We start from the raw sequence: 16163 nt of genomic DNA on the forward strand, positions 1-16163 counted from the left end.
TTCTGCAGCTTTGAAACTTTTAATTCTATCCTTAAGTATTAAGCAAAGCTTTCCCACCTCATGGAAAACATTCACTTTCATTTACAGGAATTCATAACTGCAGAACACTCCAAAGACATCACAAAACGTTATAACATTTACTTCATTAATGGGCTATAATTGCCACTAAGCTGTTTAACACAAAACTGCTGCCTTCTAACACTCTTACACATAAAAATTTTGCCATTTCAGGGCACAGTTTTACAAGGAATACTTCACTCCGAAGACAGCAGTCAGTGATTTTCTCTTAGATATCTGTTCAGTTTCCACTGATGAAAGTCTGAGTTGCAGGTACCTAACTGAACATGAAATTTGGCCTAGTTAACTGAACAATTGAATTCCGCCCTTGCAAAAAGTGTATTTCGAGCTCTCCAATACAACATAATCAAAACATGAACTGAAGGCTGTACCCCTTCCCTACGCTACCAATGGAAGTGCTAGTTTAATGTTTCTACTGACTTTCAGGAAGCCCTCTTCCCTGCCTTCTACTATTTTCTATTACAACAATAAACTCACTCAAGAAAACACGTGACAACAGATAAGGGATGTGGTCTAAGTGCACAGAATATGGGCAATACATACATCAGCAGAACTTAAAAATAAGATCCTGCTACCTTTGCTTTCACTCCAAAGGCAAGATGCAAGGTGGAGCAGCTCTTGAGATAATACAGTTTGACACAGAGCGAGGGCTATTTCAACACTATCAGAAGGGGATGTCTTCCTTTGCCATTTAGGTGGGTGACAGTTACTGAGGGGCTGCCACCTCTTGGGTAGGGACAGGCTATTTGCACCAACACATTGGTGCATAGAGCAATCTACTAGGATCTACATGGGAACAGCACCACGAGAGCCCACAGAAGTATACTGCTCCTCTGGTTATGTACCACGATCATGTGAACTATTTTGACTCTTGTGTAAGATCTTACTTTTCTTCCGTGCTTCAAATTATTGCTTATTTTACAGTTAGAATACGTAATGCTTCTCTGTTTATTTTTAAGCTCTTTGACACTTCCTCTACAGCACATGTAGAGCCTAGTCTCCTATTATTTCCTTCCAAATGCTATGTAATTGGTGGATGGTGACTAAATACAGCTCACCTGAACACAGCTTTAATTGATGTCCACTTAAATAATTCCTCTCATGCAGTATGAGATCTTGATGATACTATAAGAATATGCTATCTGAAGGAAAGTATGTTACATCTTCAGAGAAGTAAGGTAGTCTTAACATGTTGAAGCCTTTTTTTTAAATATGTAACATATGATTGAGTTGGGAACAGACTGCATTATGAACTACCACACAGATGGCCACCGCTTTTAGCACCAGATTACAAAAGTGAGACATGCAGACACATTTCAGTTATCTTCACTTACTTTTGGCATGTAGAAACAATGCTTAAAAATAAGCTGTGTTATTTCTCGATTCTAAATTTTTGCCTGTTGTTCTACTGGAGGGTGTCTTAAGTTTGTGGGTTTGTTTTGTGTTGGGTTTTCTTACTGGAAGCATTCTGACTAGGCATTAACCTTCAGTTACAATAGCCAGAGGCAAAATGTCAGTCTTTAAATATTACATGTCACAAAAGACAGAGTGAAGTTTAAATTATTAATTATCAAGAGTCAGAAAGTTAATCTTTTGGCATCTACTTTCTACCGAACGAATTAATTTTAATTATCAATTAAAAATGACAATCATTATTTTACCAGCAATAACATTCATATCTATTCCTTACATCCAGCTGGCAAAATCCAAAAGTTACCAAAAAAAGTTTAACCAGTGTACAAAGCTAAACACCACCACAGGATTTTACAGCTGCTTATCTGATAACTGCCATTTCTCTAGGCTTCGAGAGGGGGCACTGTGAGCATTTTGAGGCACAAAGAACTGTGTAAAACAATTAACGAAGATCTTGACAGGGAGAATTAGGCATTATAGATTAAAAAGCAAAATATGAAAATATAAGCAACCCTGCTGAGCCTTTCCAGTCAATTTATGTCTTTAAGTCAAAGTGCTATATTGAATCTTATGTTGAGCTACTTGAAATAAAGGATTCTTATTTTCTAAGTTCTGAATGTGCTGAGAAATTACTCCACAGATTGCTCCCAATTACTGCCTTTTGAAAAGGCTGCTCTTGAACACTGACTATTGAACCAAAATTCTTTGTTTGTCTGGAATCCAAACACTTGACTCAAATTTGAAACAATCAGCTCTGTCTCTTCTGCTCGTTCTCAAAGATTGTTTTAGTACAAAATTTTTAAAAGTAGTTCCACTCAAGGCTAAGCCAAAAGATAAACTATGTCACACTACAGAATAGTTCCAGACCAAGGGAATGACACCTTTAATGAGGTTGCTTGTATGCGGTCATCATAACAGCAGTAAAGACCATTATCCTTCCATTTAATCTCGTTTACATACCCTAGTCTGTCAGTCAAGTCCCAGAGCACATTTGGTGATGGAATTAGAGGAGATCCATCATACAGGACCACTGAAGCTCCTGTAGCAAGTGCAGTCACTAGCCAATTCCACATCATCCAGCCAGTCTGGAAAAAAGGGAATACCTATATTAGTTTTACCTTTGCCAGCTAGCTGTCTGTTTTTCTGGCAGCTCTATCACAGGATCAGGAGTGTTGCTTGCTGTCATACACTGGTAGAGGAACTACAGGCAACTAGGAAATGATGGACAGGTGTAGCTCTTGACAGAATCATCTGGACCAAAGCATGCTGCCTGCCCTTAGGCAAGAGGTGCCATGTTCTCCTCCACCTTCCTTGCCCAAAGTTTTCCTTTTTTAAAAAACTGTTAAGCACCTGAGTTTATACCCATCTCTGCTGATTACATCTAATTGTACTATTTAGGAATCAGAAAATAAGGCTGGAGCATTGTTTATCCTCTCACCTGTCCCAAGACTGGATCATCTACATGTTCCTGATGGATGTTGATCTAACTTATCCTTACAACTACCTAATGAGATGGGGATTCCATACCTCCCTATACACATACCTCTAAAGCATGAGTAAGAGACAGGACAACTTTGGGACAAGGTAATTATAATGATTCCTCCACGGAGATATTGCAAACTGACTAGTGGTGTTAAAGTTCAGAAAGAAACTCATGAGGAAAGACATCAGCCTTCTCAAACCGTTAGAGTAATAGAAGACTTGGGAATAATTTTCTTTACCACAACATTAGAAAAAGAAAACACACCACACAACTGAACTCCTACATAGATCAGTTTTATTTCCTTTACTAAACTTAGAGTTGTGCAGCTTCTTGCCTCTCCACTAAAACAGAAAGACATAACAGAAATTCTCATCTTCAGTATGGTCTAGCCTTGCATGATGCAGGAAGGTGGAGCCCGTTTTACAGGTGATATTGATGAGGCAGTTAGATCAATAAAACTAAGAGACTGTAAAAATCAATCCATTTTCCTCACTAATTGGATCAGAAACATTTAACATGGGTTTGACCTTTCATCAGAAAGGTCCCTGTTGCATTTTATTATTCCACCTAATTTTTTTTAAACTGTTAAGTAGAACAATCCCTTGCAGAACAAGAATTAAAAATACATTAAAATGTCCTTGTAGATTTGTATGAAAAGCTCCCCCATATTTGTAAGAAAAATATATTAAAGTGTTTTTAAAAATGCCTTAATAAGCCACACTTGCCGTTGTATAGTACATAATAATGTCATTGCTGGTCATGTTGCCATGAAGAATGTGTTCCTTCAGATGCTGTATTAGCGTACCCTGGAAAAAAACATAGTGAAAGAAAAATATAAGTGCACATAAATGAAAAGCAAAACTCTGACAGCACATTAAGACTTCAGAAAAAACTAATGTTGTCAATACTTTGCAGGATGTACTCCAGGATTAAAGTCAAGTATTGCCTTTAACCACAACTGAAGTAAATCCCAGGGCCTATCTACAGCAGCAATTGCATTCTCCATTTTCTCACATAACTTTTCAGCCTCTCTCATTAGACCTCAGCAATTCCCACTACACATCACTTTTAATCCATGGAATAAATAACTTGCTTCACTTCCGACTCTACTCAGCTATCAGAGTTGCAGAGTACCCCATGCAGGCTATAATTTTAACAGCATGCTTTTACCAGTCAGATTTTCCAAGATAAGCCCTTTGACAGAGTTTCATTTTCAGTATATCTAGGCAACTGGGAGGAATGAAGGACCTAGAGCTGCTATAAACTACAGCAGCTGCTACACATTAATGCTATTTATCCAAACTATCTTATCTATTAACATCTAGAAAACAAAAGACCTAACCATACACACCTCTTGTAAACATTGAAGTGACTAGCAATGTGAAAGATCCCACTGGTCAAAGTATCAGTATTAATAATATAGTTAAATATATTACTTCCTTTTGTTGGAAATGCTGCTAAAGTACCTTTCTGATCATCATTAAAACATAACTTGTTAGGATAAATAAGTTTACAAACTACTTCATTAAGTCACTTAACTGCAGTGACAAATTAATGTGGTTGATTTTACAGTAAAGATGGTTTTTGCATTTATGCAAGGAGTTATAGTGGAACTATTAAGAGCTTCATAAGCATGAAACAAGATTTATGCTGAAAGAAAATAGATTACAGATAAACATTTGATATGAAAAAGGAGAGTCATAAAACTGGCACACACTTCGGGACAAAAGGCAGAAAACATTAAATAAAAATAAAGGAAATAATGTTATTTTCTCTTTGCAGCTCAAAGGAACCAGGTCTGAATTCACCTGCTACTGTTTGAATACACTAAGCTGTCACAATGCTGCCACCTAGCTATAGCTACCATTATCTACATTTAATTTTTTTTTTTTAAAAATTCAGGATTTAGAAACTCTGTGTCTAACTTAATTGTTAAGGTTACAAAAAGAATTGCAGGTGTTAACATAATTATCCCATTTATAAAAGCAAGCCTATTGCTCCTGCAAGAGAATCTGAAAGAGCCACACAAAATAGTGAAAAGTCAAATTCAATTAAAATAAATATTGGCTTTCTTCTTCCTTCATTTAATTGTTGCTATTTCACAGCTTTGGAACCAAAGCGAAATTTAACAATGACTTTAGGTAGAGGTTATGAACTATTCCCCTGCAAAGTACGGGAAGTCTCAGTCCAGAAACAAAGGTATTGTGGTAGAAGGCACAGCTGTTCTAAAGAGCTTACGGCCCAAGATGCTCTCTCAAGTTTATTTATAGGACTTCTTTATTTATAGTACTTGTATGACCCTCAAAATAAATCCTAAGCATTTAGCATTTCATGACACAGATCTGGCAGCTGATAAAGACTTAGTGGTCTGTTTGTCTTCATTGGGTTTAACATACAGCTGATAAAGTGCTGAGCATCTGGAGTGTCAAAAAATCAGTAGGCACGGCTGCTCCTGAGCCACACTATCAGCACATAAGGGACCAGTACTAAGTGATTATGTAGCTGAGAGAGCAGCTACTCATGGCTGCTGGTCCTGGTCTCAAACCAGCAGTGTTCTCTGTACAGCGTTCAGAAAGAGTCCGAGCATGAAAAATCCCCAGAGTGATTTGCCTACAGTTACACAAGAAGTCTGTAGCACCACAGCTACTTAAGCCCAGGTCTTGTGAGTCCTTAAGATGCATAGAAATGAACTGATTAGGATTTTATAAAGAAATTCTCTCCTTAGATAGTTGGGAATATGGAATAACTGAAAAGGGGCCTGTATGAATAAGGTAAGAAGCAGAACCAATGTTTTTAGGACTCAAGAATAACAATTACTCACTAACGTTTTTGAAGTATTAGAAAGAACCCTCCAAATGTCCTTCTGCAGCACACCCAATTGTTCAGCTTTCCTTCCAAGACCAGAAAAATCTTACTCTAAGGCACTACTTTTTAAATAATTTCCCATGACCTGGCTTCATTGTCATTATTTACATTTGTTATTTCACTGTGTGTCAAGAAAACAGTATGTGCAGAAAAAACACACCAGAAACTTACCAGAGAATTAGAGAAACTGAGCTGTGAATTTAAAGCAAGCTGTCTATTAGCATCTATAAGATCAGTACAGTAACAGAACAGCATTGAAGCGCACTGCAAATAAGCAGTAATTGAAATGTCTTTATTGAAATGTCATCTCTTCTTGCATTTTTAACTATCAAAACCAAACTTTAGTTAATCTGAGGCTGGAAAAATGAGACAAACACCATGGGTTAATTCTGGTTTTGTTGAAATCAATTAGAATCATCCTATTAATTACAGTGGAAACAAGATTAAGCCAAGAACAAACAGAGGAAACCAATTAAGTGTGCAGAAGACATCTAAGAATTTCTTTGCATTGATTTTATTTATAGGCCCTATTCAAACTGACACATACAAAGCACACAAACCAAGGAAGCCTCTGATGCAACAATTTGGTTTTAGACCAATCAACAGAAGTGTTAGCACTAGAACTTAAGGAAAAAAGTCACCCTGCAATACAGGAACTACAGAGCTGCTCAGTAGGAACACACGATCCTTCTAAATAACATATCCTATTCAACAAACCATCACATTCTCTCCTCTCCAGCAAGGATTAGTACCTAAACCCTCAGGTAGCTCTTTATGAACTGAAAAGATGAATCAGGTGGAGAGCAAAGGCATGATTAAGGGCAAGCTAAGCAGCCATACAGATAACATGGGAAGAGAAAGAACTTTGCAACAGAGAAAAGTCCTGTTGTCTGATCTACATCTGTGTTTTTCATCTCCCTACTGTTTATCACACATCACTGAACAAAACACCTGTCCTGTTTTTACTAATCCATTTCTGCAAGTACTTAACCAGTCTAAAGCCAGTACAGCTTCAAAACAGCTGTCAAACTTCAAAATATACCATCTTCACATAGGATTTGTGTTCCAAAGGGACCATTTTACATGTCACATGCTGCCTGGTATGATCTCCTATTGATAACATGTAAAGCAGAGCATTTACAGGCAGCATGGGATTTATCTGTGGGCAAATCCTCCAGTCCTTGCCATCAAAGAGAGGCAAGAACTACACACTATGGGCATAACATCAAAGGGAACCTGCCCTCAGGCAACCTAGACAACAGCCAGTCTCCCAAGAAGCTCATCCTGACTTTCAGAGCAAGCAGCAGAAACAATGGACACTGGATAATAGTTGTGCAGTTTAATTTATGAAGTTGGTACAAATGTGCTAGACAACACATTCTGTCTGCCTTAAGGGGAAAAAGCCCTGCCTTTTATTAAGGACTATGGCAGAGTTAAAGTTTCAACACTATGCCTGACTTCTGGAGACACTTCCTGAACTTTAATATGTTGCCTGGAACAACTTTTAGAAGCTGAATAGTAAATAGAAAGCATGTGAGCATGGGTGATTTTGGCAGTAACATCCTATATACCTCTAGTCACAACAAGACACTGCCTAAAGCAAAGCTTCCATACAAAGCAAGACCTACACCCAAAGAGATAGCTAACCTTCTGGCTTCCTTCCTTAAAAAAAGATTGATGAGAATGACATGCTCTCAACTGATAAATGTAGGGAGTGAGTTTAAGGTCAAAAAAATTCTAGATAATAAAAACTGCAAGCTCCCTACGGGCCTTGATTTGTCAGTGTCCAAAAATCAGTTCCAAGCACACAATTCAAGTTCTTTGGCATTTCTTCTACAAGTATCAGTCAGGCCAGTTCCACTAGTGCTTTTGTGACTGACATTTGCTCCGAAGAAATAGCTGAAATCTGAAAGGTCTCCACACCAATCTCTAAGTTATTTTATATCCTTATTAATCCATATTTGCTTTCAAACAGTCACTTACAAAGAGAAAGTTTCATTGCAAGTTACTAAAAAACTGCCAGCAACCAATTCTTCCTTGAAGTACATTATGGTATGATACTGTTAAAGGAAAAATATAACCCAGGTAGTTAAATATAGATAGTGCACCTCCAGGAGGGAAGACATACCCCTGCTGAATGAACCATGCATTTTGGTGCCCCTGTTGTGCCTGATGAATACATGATAAAGAGAGGATGACTGAAAGGCAGCTGTTCAAACTCCAGTTGGGGGGCCTGGTCTCCTTTCCCAGTAGCAAGGAAGTCTTCTAAAAAGACACTGCATAAGAAGAGAAAAAAGAAACAGTTCAAAAAATTTTTGAAAGCATCACCCCAGCCCATATATATGATTACCTCTGTATCTAATAGCTCTTTTACAATAAACTATATATTCAAACTATGTTTATTATTTTTACTCCTAGTATTTCTACTCTTTGAATTGCTAATTATTTTGTTTTCTTTTTTGGTTTTAAAATAAAACATTAGTATAATATTAAGATGTAACACAAAAATCAAGCCTATAAATCTGCACCTACAACCAGCTGCCAGTCTTAACAGCTCAATGCAGACTGGAACAATCTGACCCTCAACAGAAAGTCTGGAACTCAACCATTTCCAAAAGGTATCTAACATACATAATCCAGACCAGTAAATAAGCAAAGCAAATTACCTCTGAAAATGTCAATTAAATGTTATTATTCATTTCTGAAGCCACCTTCTTCTCCCTGCTATATCCTATTGAATTTTGCCTTCATTTGAGAGCCATTAATACCAACAGTAGCTTTGTAGAAGCAAAACATCTGCAGCAACATATTATTTCTGTTTTCAGTATGAAGCTAGACCCACATTAAGAAATCTGGCTAAATCCTAGCTTTTGCAAGTTCAAGAGGTCAAGCAGTTTCAATAGGTATCAGCATCCATCTCATGCCTAGGTACAACAGTCAAAGCTCACAAGTTCCCATTACCTGTTTGGAATCTTAGAAATATCTATGGTTTCTCTTGAGGAGATGTATGGAATCACCACCACTTTTTTTATATCTGGAAGACCTGGAAGAAGGAAGAAAAAAAAAATTATTTCCTACATTCAGTTACATAAACTGAAGGTCTTTTCTGCCTGATTGGATTGTTCAGTGTAATGCAGTAACAGAAATAATTCTGATGGACTGAGTATTGGATGTGGTTTTAAATGTTAAGAAAGCCCAAAAGACTAACTTGTTACCTAAGATACGATTTCTTCAATATTGCCAGCCTTTTAAAAAAACATGTGTGAACCTACAAGCTTTAGTGCTGTAATACCTCTTTGCTTGTCCTCAGCAGCACTTCACTTGGGCTTAAAACAAAGCAGTATCATCAGTCTCCGCTCCCTCACTTACCATAAATTAGTCAACAGTATATTTAAGCTAAGCTAGCAAAAGGCTGTTAGAATTGCACAAAAGACTGGTTAGCTTTTACTCAAATCAGTTCTGAAATTCTAAGTGGCCACAGAGATACTGTAAAGGAGGAAGGATGGTGACAAGCTGTCAGAAGTGTCACTTTTAGCAGCAGTGCAGGCTTTGAGTGCTCACAGAACTACAGCATAACTAAGACTAGATGGTATACAGTGAAATACCTTTTACCACGCTAAGCAGCTTTTCCAAGTGGTTATGTTCTTTGCCATTGTATATAACAGCTTCAACAGAGAAGATGAGCTTCGGCTGAATTTGGGAAAATCTGTCCAATACACCCTAGGGACAAAGAGAAAAGCAAGTTAAAAAAATTAAATTAATGGCTACAGTAGGAAAACCCACTGGATTCTAAATGCAAACCTGAATTCAAGCAAGGAATAAGGACAGGAATTAGCAGAAGATTTGTTAAAAGACCACCTGCTTGTCTTTCACTCACCCAGAATCTTCAAAGTACAACAGGTTTGTAACAATCTATTTCACAACCCCCAAATACACCAACCAATAACAAAGATAAAATCACCACAGATCACAGCACATCGTTCACTGAAGGATCAAGTTCACAAAGCTATCTGAGCAGTTAAAAATTCATCCTGAGAATCAGACCTACAGACTCACCCAAAGAGGATAAGCCCCTGTGATGTGAGAAGTAGTTAGGCACCTAATTTACTTGACAGTCCACAGGACTCCTGTCTGCATCTGCACGAGTGCTCTGTATGCCCTTGTAAAGTGCCCCAATGCTGCTTTGACAAGGTACCAGTAGTTTGATAAAACTGCATGGGTGGAAAACTGGAAAACACTGGTCTTCTGGAAGATGCATTTATCATAGGGCAAGGTGGCACTTCACTTAATCGTAGCAGAACAAAAGCTGCCAGTTCAACAAAGGAAACTGTACCACTGATTTTTACCAGAACAACTAGATATTGAAAACAGACACACATACATACATACTACCAACAAAAAACTACCACAGCTCCTTTAGAACCTCTGGGGCAGGACACATTCAAATGCTAAATTTTCAGGTGTCTCTTCCAGCTTACACTGTTTTCAGGACTTTACCATAGCTATTATCACATTTGAGAGAAAAACCCTTTTTTTTCCAGGTACACTGCACGCAGCAGCCTACCAGAAATGGATCTTTTTGTATTCAACAGCAAGAAGCAAATCCTTTTAGTAAAAGCTCTCAGGACACAATGTTCATCCCTCTCTAGCTACATTACTTGAAACATTAAGAACTACAAGATTACTCAATACTGTAAAATTGTCAGCTCACTGTTCAATAACATTCTCCTAAACCGTGTTGCAAAAAATCAGACTTCAGTCTTGTGTTTATTCCTCCCTGCATTCTTTATTCTTCCATCTCCTGCATTGTCCTCTACTTTGCAGTCAAAATAAGAGACAAATTATTACCAAATCAGAGGACCAATACAAAAATATCACAATCAACTAATCTCTACTAAACTCCTCCTTCCCAAGCAGGGCTGGTCAGGGTTTCAGGAAAGCCTACTGCAAAAGTACAGACCTTCTGTCCTGACAACTTCTCCACATTGTCTTTTTGGGACAGCTCACTGACCACCACAGGTAAGGTACAGGGAGATGACTAAATATAAATACGCAACTGTCTCTGCTGAATATGTCACTTAACTTTCCTATCACCCAAAGATGCATTTCCTTTTCCTTGTGCACATCATAAGAAAATACAGTGACAATGCACTGACACCTAACTTTATCAATTAGTTTAAAACAAGTATCACCAGAATCTGTTTTGGTGGCAGAAGAGGTTTTCAAGAAGCCCCTAATACATTAGCTAACAAACTCAGAAATGTAGATTTAATTAATACATTACTCTCTAAGGGAGTATGCAATCAAGTTTCCTGCTTTCTTAGGTATGTTATCATACCTACTACTTTGTACCACTTTCAAAGAACGGACCAAGCAGCCAAATTACACAACATATGTGTGTGTGTATATACATGCCTATACACATTCATGCTGAGCATATGCATACATACCCCGTATCCATACTGCCTGATGTTTAAAAATGAAGACCAATGACAGGACTAAGGGTACTCTTAACAGAAGAATCAAATATGAAGTGTGAATCAGAAACAGAGATGACTACAATTCTCAGGGTTTTACGAATCCTGCTAACACACCCAGTTGGATTCATTAGCACTGGCAGGATCAAATCCCACAGGGCAGCCTGATATGATACAAAGGCAATACAAACAGATGGAACTTGTAATTGCTACACTGGAACTTTAATCCAACCAGATGGCTCAGCAAGGAATTGCCTTCATGAAAAGCTCAGGTATATCAGACTGGCTTATTCTATTCTATGAGCCTCAAATCCAGTACTAAAAATGGTGCAGGGCCCCATGAATGGAGCTGTGCTGACTTTGCTAGGGCTCACCGAAGGTTTCTCACATAGTTCCAAGAGCAGAACCACTTTTTAAACTTACGTATCCAACAATTTCTTAACTACAGGCCACGAAAAAACACTTTCCTATTAATATACATAAATGGATAACAGGGACTACAGAAATGAAGCAAAAGCTGCCAAGAGTGGCATTCTGTGTGGGAGGGAGCTCACTGGTTCTCTGACAGCAGACTTCCTGAACGCTTGCGAAGTCTTTGGATGTATGGCATTCAGAGCCTGCAATGTGTAGGCAGTTCTGAAAAGTGACATTTCTAAGCTTCATAAAACATATATACACAATTGGATTTGAAATGTTGAAAACGCCACACTATTTCCCAAAACACAAACAAAATCTTCATTTATGTTAACAGGACTAATGCAACTGCACAGAAGGAGGAATATCTTTTCCTTAGGGTGGAAGCCAATATCCCTGAGGATGTCTGCTTATCTCCCTCAAGATTTTAGGGTTTGAATTCATGCCAACACATGCTGCCAAGCCAAAGGAGAATAAATGATATCGATGGCACTGCTGCTCCAAGGCTAAGTTTCATTAAAAAACTATCACAAAAACTAAATAAAGCTGGGCACTGAAAATAACAGCACATCAACATGGACAGAAAACATACCAGTACTCTGTAAAGCAAGCAAAATGAACAATCTTCCTCTACATGAGAGATCAAATCACATTGCAAAGAAAATACTCCATACTGTCATTTTCTGAACAAGCAGAAAATATTTGTAGAACAGATTGATCATTACATGCTGTAATGATTTTTTTTAATCATTTTTTCCCCCAATGATACAATCTCAAGTGTAAAAAAGTAGATTGCTGCTGCCCTCTAGTGCTAATCCGGAGATGACAGTTCCATACATTCAGCCAGCTACTGGGGTAAACACTGAGATTGAGGATATATACGACCTAAAAACTTTAGTATTTTCTCTGTTCTGCGATGCACAAACAGTACATTCTCCAACTGCTTTCACGCAGAAGAAAGGCTCAGCACTCCATTTTAGAAGTTACTTGTATCTGTTGCTGGTTCTGATGTGTGCTAAAGACCTTGCAAAGAAAGCAGAATATATTCCCAGAGCTTCCAGGGCACACCATAATGTCTGTTTGGATACCATGATCATTTTTATCATATTTTACATGCTGCATTTATTCCTACACTAAAAAGAGTTAAACAGGTTAGTGATGTTAGCCTGAAATTCATCACCTTGTTGACAAACATAAAGCCTTTTGGAAGAGACCAACTGGGGTGTTGCTCATTTTACTCACATAGGAGGCAGAGGAAGGGACTAGGTAGGCAAAGAAACTGAAGCGTGGCTAAGCACCCTGGGGAAAGATTTGGGAAAGAAAGGCCAAGCTCCAGACAACTCTGTTGCACTGCTGCTCACTTGCATGTTTAATATAGTAAAAGCTCACCAGGACTAAGGATTTAATCTGAAAATATCCCAACAGTGAGTTAGCTAAAGATACTCAAATTACTGTGTTGAAAAATCATTACTGACAACTGAAAGCAAGGGGTTTTAGTTCAGTTTGTGGTAGCTAGGAAAAAAAAAATCTGGTGTACTTGGCTGTGCCAGGAGGTGGCAGTAAGACTAAAGTGAACAGAATCTATCTGCCACTTTCATTTATCACCCTCACATTTATCTGAAACACAATGATAGCTCTTCTGCAACACGCAATAATAAGGCTACTCACGTTAATGCCAAAATCTGGTGACGTTGAACTCCAGATAGCACCAATACTTGCAGCAGCCAGCATTGCTTCCACCGCATGAATGCTGTTTGGTAAGTAACCTATGGCAGAATTTGAATGGTTAGAGATGAAAGAAAACTAAGAAATATCAAATCTTACAGTAAACATAATGTATACAATAGCCAGTCTAAACAGATTTAAAAAACGAAAAATCCTAGACTGAGGCATCCTTTAAAGTTTTCCACACCAATTGTAATGTCCTCCTTTGAAGTCTAATCAGTTACACAAAGAATTAGAAATAATTCCATTTATAAATATAGTCATATCAGTTTTTGTATCTACAAGGTTACTCCCAATTTACAAATGTTTCTGCTTAATATGACTTTCAGGATAAGAGGGCAGCAAGCTGGAAAGAAGAACTGGGAGAGAGAGTAAGTTTGTGGATTGAATAGGGAACATAAAGACTAAGAATGCAGCACCATGCTGGGGAGTAGAACAGGTCTGTAGAAACAGCCATTAGAGAAGGAACAAGTATCTGGAAGGAAAGATTATAAATACTGAGTTCAAAAGCAGAGATTCAGTTTTACAGAGCTAAACATTGTCTGGTAGACACTGCCAGAATCTTAAACACAAACAAGCAAAACCAGTGTCTCAGCTGATAAGGGAGTAATACAGTGGGACAAGCCATGAAACATTCCCACACAAATATAGCTCTTCAGGTTTATCTCATTAGCTTGCAGCAAGATTTCAAGATTTAAATTCAATTTGTCAAGGCATACAGAAGAAACTAATGTCAAGAAAGTTAGATTTTCAGTGGGCTCCATTTGAGAAACTCTCCAGAAGGAGCTAGGTTGCTGAGATCAACTCTCAACTGATCAGAAGTCCAACCCACAAAGGAAAACATGCAACTGAAATTCACGGAAGTAGATCAAAGATCTGGAGTTTCACATCATCCTTCTTAAGCAACCAAAAAGATCTCCACGTACTTAAAGGCACAACAGGCCTAACTGCAGTACTCAGACGTCTATCTAATTAGAATTCAGTTCTTGAAAGCAAACTTAAACGGCAATAAAAATGTTTTCCAATCCCTTTAACAGAAATGGGGAGCACTGACAGATCCTGGACTGCAGTGCAAGTTGCAGGTGCTCCACAAGTATCTACCAGACAGCAAAAACCCACTAGTGACAGTCACTATTCAAAGAAAGATACTTACAGATGTACTTTTCCCAACAAAAGCCAAGATCACAGATCTTAGTAGCAATTTCTGTTACATTACCTTTATCAAGTAGGAGAATACTGAGCTTGATTTTTGCCAGTTTGTCTACACAGCTTGAAAAAAATGTATCCCTTTTCAACTTCGTAAAAAGTAGACTTTAAAAGTCTTAACTTAAACTGAGATTTTTCTTCACAATTCAAAAATCAGCGAAATCAGCTTCCTAAACCCGCTTGACCACTTCAGTTAATCTGCAAACCGCTGTGCTTTTGGGAGTAGCAACTTTGAAAACAGCATTATGACTTAAGACCAACAATTTCTAGAAATAACACAACTGTGAATAAAAACCTCACACCATGTTAAGATAGAAATTACTCCCTAGAACTGCCTAGTTTGTGGTGTTTTGTTCAGTGCAGTTAAGTACATAAAGTACAGTAAAACCTCACACCCATAAAAGCATTATTTATTTTGTTACTTTTTCCTTAGAGTCAAGGTTTATGATACAAGGTACAGAATCCCAAAATTTTAGTGATTTTTCTTTTAAGAGAAATCTTCCTCCCTGAACAATAATTTGAAGTTTGAAACACATGAACCATAACAGACTAAAATGTCATTTCGTGTGACGGAAGCAGTTCTTTAATTGATGCCAATATTTCCACTGAGCATTTCTCGGATGGGATTATCAGGGGGCCAGAGCGCAATGAAAACTGAAGGGTGTCTCCTCATGCTTTGGAGAAGTTATTACCTTGCCACAGCTTACAAGCACCAGTTCTATTATAAGTAAGTTCTCTTCACCACTCCTACAAAAGCCCTCAAGGCAAGAACGCAAGTCTCTGCTTATTCATGTGAGCCAGACAATTAAATCATTACTTTCATTTGTCAGTTGGCTTTGAGGCAATGTTTGAGTTTTAGAGGATAAGCCAAAAACTGCCAAAAGGTATGAAACAGGAAAGGCAACTTTGATTTTCTCTATCTTTAGCTGATCATTGCAGGCAGTCAGCCTGCCTGCTCACCAGGATTTTCACATATTTGCTCTAATCCCCAACACCAGGTATTATGAATAAAAATGTGGTTCTGTTTTGGAAAGAGATCCTCCAAACATAGCAATGTAAGAAGTCATGTTGCTTTTTTTCAACAGCTCCCCACTCTAAATGACACAAAGCACTTCTGTCACTCTTTCAGATTAAAACTGGATTCTCAGAAATAAAAATGATTTCTCCCTTTCTCACATCAGAGATTCTGCAAACCAGTTACAGCAACTGTCATGTATGTAAAACTCCCCGCATTTGCCTGTGCCCCTTGAGATACTAAGTGACTTCTCAAACCATTCAGTAGGCTGACACAGGTCTTAAGCATCTAAAACTTGGTAAACAGGAATGTTGCTGCCAAAGAAGATGAAAAATCCAACTTTTTAGCTGGATCCACATTAGGGGTCACAGACTGCTAATGGTAATTAAAAAATAATGGTACAGCTAATTTAAATACTCATCATATGCTTGTTCATATATTTAACTAGAGGCTCTGTGTTCCTTGAGACAATATTTCAGCTAAGGAT

At 38.0% G+C, this 16163-nt stretch overlaps 1 protein-coding gene across 1 annotated transcript in view; it reads right to left on the reverse strand.

Moving 5' to 3' along the window:
- AACS (acetoacetyl-CoA synthetase) overlaps positions 1–16163 on the reverse strand; it is a 44004-nt gene that overhangs the window by 10407 nt on the left and 17434 nt on the right. The window contains exons 5-10 of the mRNA XM_074887358.1: positions 13399–13496; positions 9445–9559; positions 8801–8882; positions 7968–8115; positions 3700–3780; positions 2452–2576 (exon numbers count right to left, since the gene is read on the reverse strand). Of these exons, the coding sequence (XP_074743459.1) occupies positions 2452–2576; positions 3700–3780; positions 7968–8115; positions 8801–8882; positions 9445–9559; positions 13399–13496 (649 nt within the window). The remainder of the gene's footprint in view (positions 1–2451; positions 2577–3699; positions 3781–7967; positions 8116–8800; positions 8883–9444; positions 9560–13398; positions 13497–16163) is intronic.

This window comes from Strix uralensis, chromosome 17 (assembly GCF_047716275.1).
Source record: "Strix uralensis isolate ZFMK-TIS-50842 chromosome 17, bStrUra1, whole genome shotgun sequence".
Classification (NCBI taxonomy): domain Eukaryota; kingdom Metazoa; phylum Chordata; class Aves; order Strigiformes; family Strigidae; genus Strix; species Strix uralensis.